The 4132-nt window shown below is 64.4% G+C and overlaps 1 protein-coding gene across 1 annotated transcript in view; it reads left to right on the forward strand.

Annotated features, from left to right (window-relative positions):
* Positions 1-387: 387 nt before the first annotated feature.
* TNFRSF6B (TNF receptor superfamily member 6b) overlaps positions 388-4132 on the forward strand; it is a 4756-nt gene continuing 1011 nt past the window's right edge. The window contains exons 1-3 of the mRNA XM_026041996.1: positions 388-428; positions 923-1301; positions 3088-3285. Coding sequence (XP_025897781.1) covers positions 399-428; positions 923-1301; positions 3088-3285 — 607 coding nt within the window. The 5' untranslated portion in view covers positions 388-398. The remainder of the gene's footprint in view (positions 429-922; positions 1302-3087; positions 3286-4132) is intronic.

A 4132-nucleotide genomic window follows, 5' to 3' on the forward strand; every position in this document is an offset into this window, starting at 1 on the left:
GCGGTGAGGGCGCGGGACGGGGGGGGCGCGCACGGCGGGGCCGGGCGCGGGGTCCGCGGGGCCCGGGGGACAGCCGGGCTCTGTGCCCGGGGGATGCCCACCGGGGATSAGCGGCTCCCCGCGGCCGCCCCGGTTCCACCCCATGCGGGAGATCCCCCGCCCCGGCCAGCGCTGCGGGAGAAGCCGCTGCAAGCGGAGCCGCTGCTCGCCGGGGTACCCGCCGTCTCACGGCTCCCTCTTACCCTTTGCAGCTGGAGGACGGGCTGGCCCTGCTGGAGAAGAGAGGAGAAGAGAGGAGCTTTCCTGCGGCCGCTGTCCCCTCTGTGCCCGGCAGCTCCAGGTCCCCGGAGGCCTCCGCACGTCGCCCGGCTGCCGCTCGTGCCACCCCGCATCGTGCCATGCTGCCCTGCCGCGCACACCCACCCCAGGTAACCACCGGCTGCTGCCCTGCAAAGGAGAGGGGGACGTGGGACATCCTGGGGCTCTCCAGTTCTGGCTGCACTGGGCTTTTGAAACCCCCCAGGGTGCTATCATTCACAGGGAAGACACTAATATTTGCTTGTTTGAGGATCTTCTTCCCTTCTGCTTCCTAATATGGGAAAGCTTTAGCCAAAGCGGCTGGGAACCTCCAGGAGTAATGAGCCAGCAAAGCAGAAAGAGCTGGGACAGCATTTACAGCTGAAGGAGGGAGCGGAGGGGCTGTGCGGGGGCACAGGGGAAGGATGTCCTGCTTCCCGGGAGCCAGGGGCAAGGGGAGGAGCGTGCGGTGCCTCTGGCCCCGCTGGCACTGTTGCTCTGCTATGGGGGAAAGCAGGAGGTTAAAGAATCAATTCATCCAAAACAATAACCAAAAATGAATAATTCTGTGACGCAACCGCCTCGTTGTTGCTTTCGGCCACCGACGCCGTGYGTTTCGCCGCAGTGGGTGCTCGCCCCGCTCTGCCTGCTGCTCGCCGAGCTCGGCGCCGCCTTCCCGCCCACCTACCAGTGGAAGGACGCGGTGACGGAGGCCAGGGTGACCTGCCAGCAGTGCCCGCCGGGCACCTTCGTGGCGCAGCACTGCAGCAGCGCGCGGCCCACGCTGTGCGCGCCCTGCCCCGAGCTGCACTACACGCAGTACTGGAACTACCTGGAGAAGTGCCGCTACTGCAACGTCATCTGCGAGGAGCAGCAGGTGGAGGTGCAGCAGTGCAACGCCACGCACAACCGCGTCTGCCAGTGCCGCCAGGGCTACTTCGCCGAGAACGAGTTCTGCGTCCGCCACTCCGAGTGCGCGCCCGGCTCCGGCGTGGCCAGCGCGGGTACGTACCCCTGCGCGCCGGCTTCCCGCAGCGATGCTGATGGTGGAAGTCAAAGCCTAGCAGAAAAGGAGCAGCTGCTGGTTTCCTGTAGCTCTGCTTATTCCCTCTGCTTATGGCCCATTTTTTYCCCAAAAACGGAAGGAATACAAATTCCTAATTCGTATTTTTGCCACTTTCCTTTGGCAAGAACCCCCCCATGCCTCAGCCTTGCTAAATCCTGGTGGCTTCGCTCGGCTTTGCTGGGCAGACCCGACCATTTGAGGAGATCATTCCATGTCCCAACTAGCAGGATGCCCCGACATCTGCTCCGAGCAAGTGGAGAAGCTTCGGGAGCTCCTCCTAGTTTGTCATCTCACTTACAGGGAGGCAGCCAAGATTTTGAGGTGGGGAAATGACAGTTCTCTGGACTGAAATGAATTGCTTATGATATGAGGGCAGAGGTGGGGAATGTGTATAGCCCCGGGGCTGGTTTAGATGTTTCATATTGTGCAATTCRGATAGGTTATATTTTAAAGAAAATCATATGCATGAATCTGACAGGTTGCAGAAGAGTTAGATCAGCCCTGCAAAGCCCTGGGGCCTGGGGAGGTCCGTGGGGCCGTGATGCTGTCCCAGTGGGAACCAGCACATTCCCGCACCGGGAAGGACCCCCGGTCTTTCCCCTTCTGGCAGTTGCACAATCGGTTCCGCTCCTCCATCCCCTGGTGTTCGYGCTCTCTAAAAATAGGGGCTGCGGGGAGCGCGTTTCCTCCTGAGCCCGCCCCGAGCCACTGCGGTGCGGGCTCCTCGGGGAAGCCGCAGCGGAGCAAAACGAAGCGGCCGCGGGAAGCAGCGGGTCCCGCCGGCCACGGGCACCCCGGGCACCACCCCGGGCTCGGGGCGGGCGGGAAGGAGCTCCYGCCTGCAGGCAGCTCTGCCAGCCCTGGATCTGCAGGAAACCCCTCGTACCGCACCCAGGGAGTCAGCAAAAGGTGAAGCAGGTTCCCAAACGGAGAGGGAAAAATCCCGCAGGATGGAAACGCCGCGTTTGCCCCGGGCAGTCCCGTGAGCGAGCTGGTCTGAGCACGGAAGCACAACTTTTATCTCATTTTATTTGTTTACTGCTCGACACGTGGCTGCTCGTGGGGACGCTGCTCACGGGGCCACTGGGTGCGAGCGCGGGCAGCAGCTCCCGTGGCTTCCAGCCTGGAGCAGTTTCCTCCAGGGATGCTTTTAGTTTCCCCTCTCCAAATACTGAACGTGTCGGAGCTCTGCTCTTCAAGTCACAGAAACAGGGTGCAAGCAGGTGAACCCCTCGCTCCAGCTGTAGGAAGGGGTGATGACGAGGGTCACCTGGTGGTGACAGGGCCCTTTCCTCCTCCCCCATGGGCACCACGGGCACCAGGACAGGACRGGGCTGCAGGGCCACGTTGGCTGGTGCCTGCTCTGGCCCCGAGCCCGTGGCTGGCGCTGGCAAGGCTGGATCAGGCACCGGAGCTTCTGCTTCCCTTGCCGGGAGCTGCAGCCRTGCGGGTCCCTGTCACCGGCGGGTGACACTCGCTGCACACGCCGAGGTGCGTCGGTGCCAAGCGCTTTGCAGCGCACGGGGAAAGGCTTGGAGRCGCCTCACTGCTCGCCATGCAGCTGAGCACACGATTTACAGGGTGCAGGGACACACAGGGGAGGTGACAATCTGCGAAACGTCCCCCTCACGCTCACACGGGCTCTGGTGCTGCTTGCTGAGCKCAACCCCCAGGCCGCTGGTTTGGGCTGGAGGGGCCGCGCTGACCCCCCTTGCCGTCCGCAGGGACCCCCGTGGAGGACACGCGGTGCCAGCCCTGCCCGCGCGGCTCCTTCTCGGCCTCGGCGTCCCGCAGCGAGCCCTGCCGGCCCCACCAGGACTGCGCGCGCCAGGGCAAGGTGACCAACGTGCCGGGCAACCAGTACCACGACACGCTCTGCACCTCGTGCGGGCTGGCCGGCGCCAACGGCTCGCGGGGCGCAGGTGAGAGCGGGGGGCACCCCCTGCGCGGGCGGCCAGCGCGGAGCCCCCGGTGGCTCCTCTCCTCCCTCCGGATCGCTGCTCCATCCTCCTCCCATCGCTGCTCCTCCAGCGCCGGCTCCGTGCCCGCTGTGCATGTGGAGCTGCCAGGGAATCCCCGGGACGTCCCGGAGCCGCTCRGATAGACGGGCACAGGCTGCTCTCCCGCTCAGTGATACCCGCTCGTGACGGGCAGCCCGACCYGGCACCATGGGGAGGTTTTCCTCCCACTCCCATTTTCAGCCTGGCTTTTTGGGAATGGTTTATTATTGCCCCCAAGGTGCATTGGAGCCACAGCAGAACCTGGATTTGGGTCCATTAGGTGGAAAAAGCCACAGGGGAGCCTGGGGCGCTGCAGCACGGGATGCAGTGCCGGGATCCACTGCCGTGGGAGCTGGGCGGGAGCTGGGAATGGCAGGGCGGGAGGGAGATACTGGAGCCGCCCGGCCACCAGCATCCCGGGCAATCCGGGCACGAGGGACCAGGTCTCCCCATGGAGAGACCAGCTCTCTCCAGCTCCAGCTGCTGCAGCCCGCAGCGGGGTGTGAGATGCGGGATGCTGTGCTGAGATGCAGGGTGCGGGATGCTGCAGTGGGATGCAGGGTGCGGGATGCTGTGGCAGGAAGCGGGATGCCCCTTGCAGGATGCTGTAGCAGGATGCAGGATGCCCTGGCAGGATACCCTGGCGGGATGAAGGCTGTCCTGGCAGGATGCAGGATACCCTCGCAGGATGCTCTCGCAGGATGCAGGATACCCTGGTGGGATGCAGGATACCCTGTCAGGATGCAGGATGCCCTGGTGGGATGCAGGA

This window comes from Nothoprocta perdicaria, unplaced genomic scaffold (genome assembly GCF_003342845.1).
Source record: "Nothoprocta perdicaria isolate Ctin4 unplaced genomic scaffold, notPer1 scaffold_3, whole genome shotgun sequence".
NCBI lineage: Eukaryota > Metazoa > Chordata > Aves > Tinamiformes > Tinamidae > Nothoprocta > Nothoprocta perdicaria.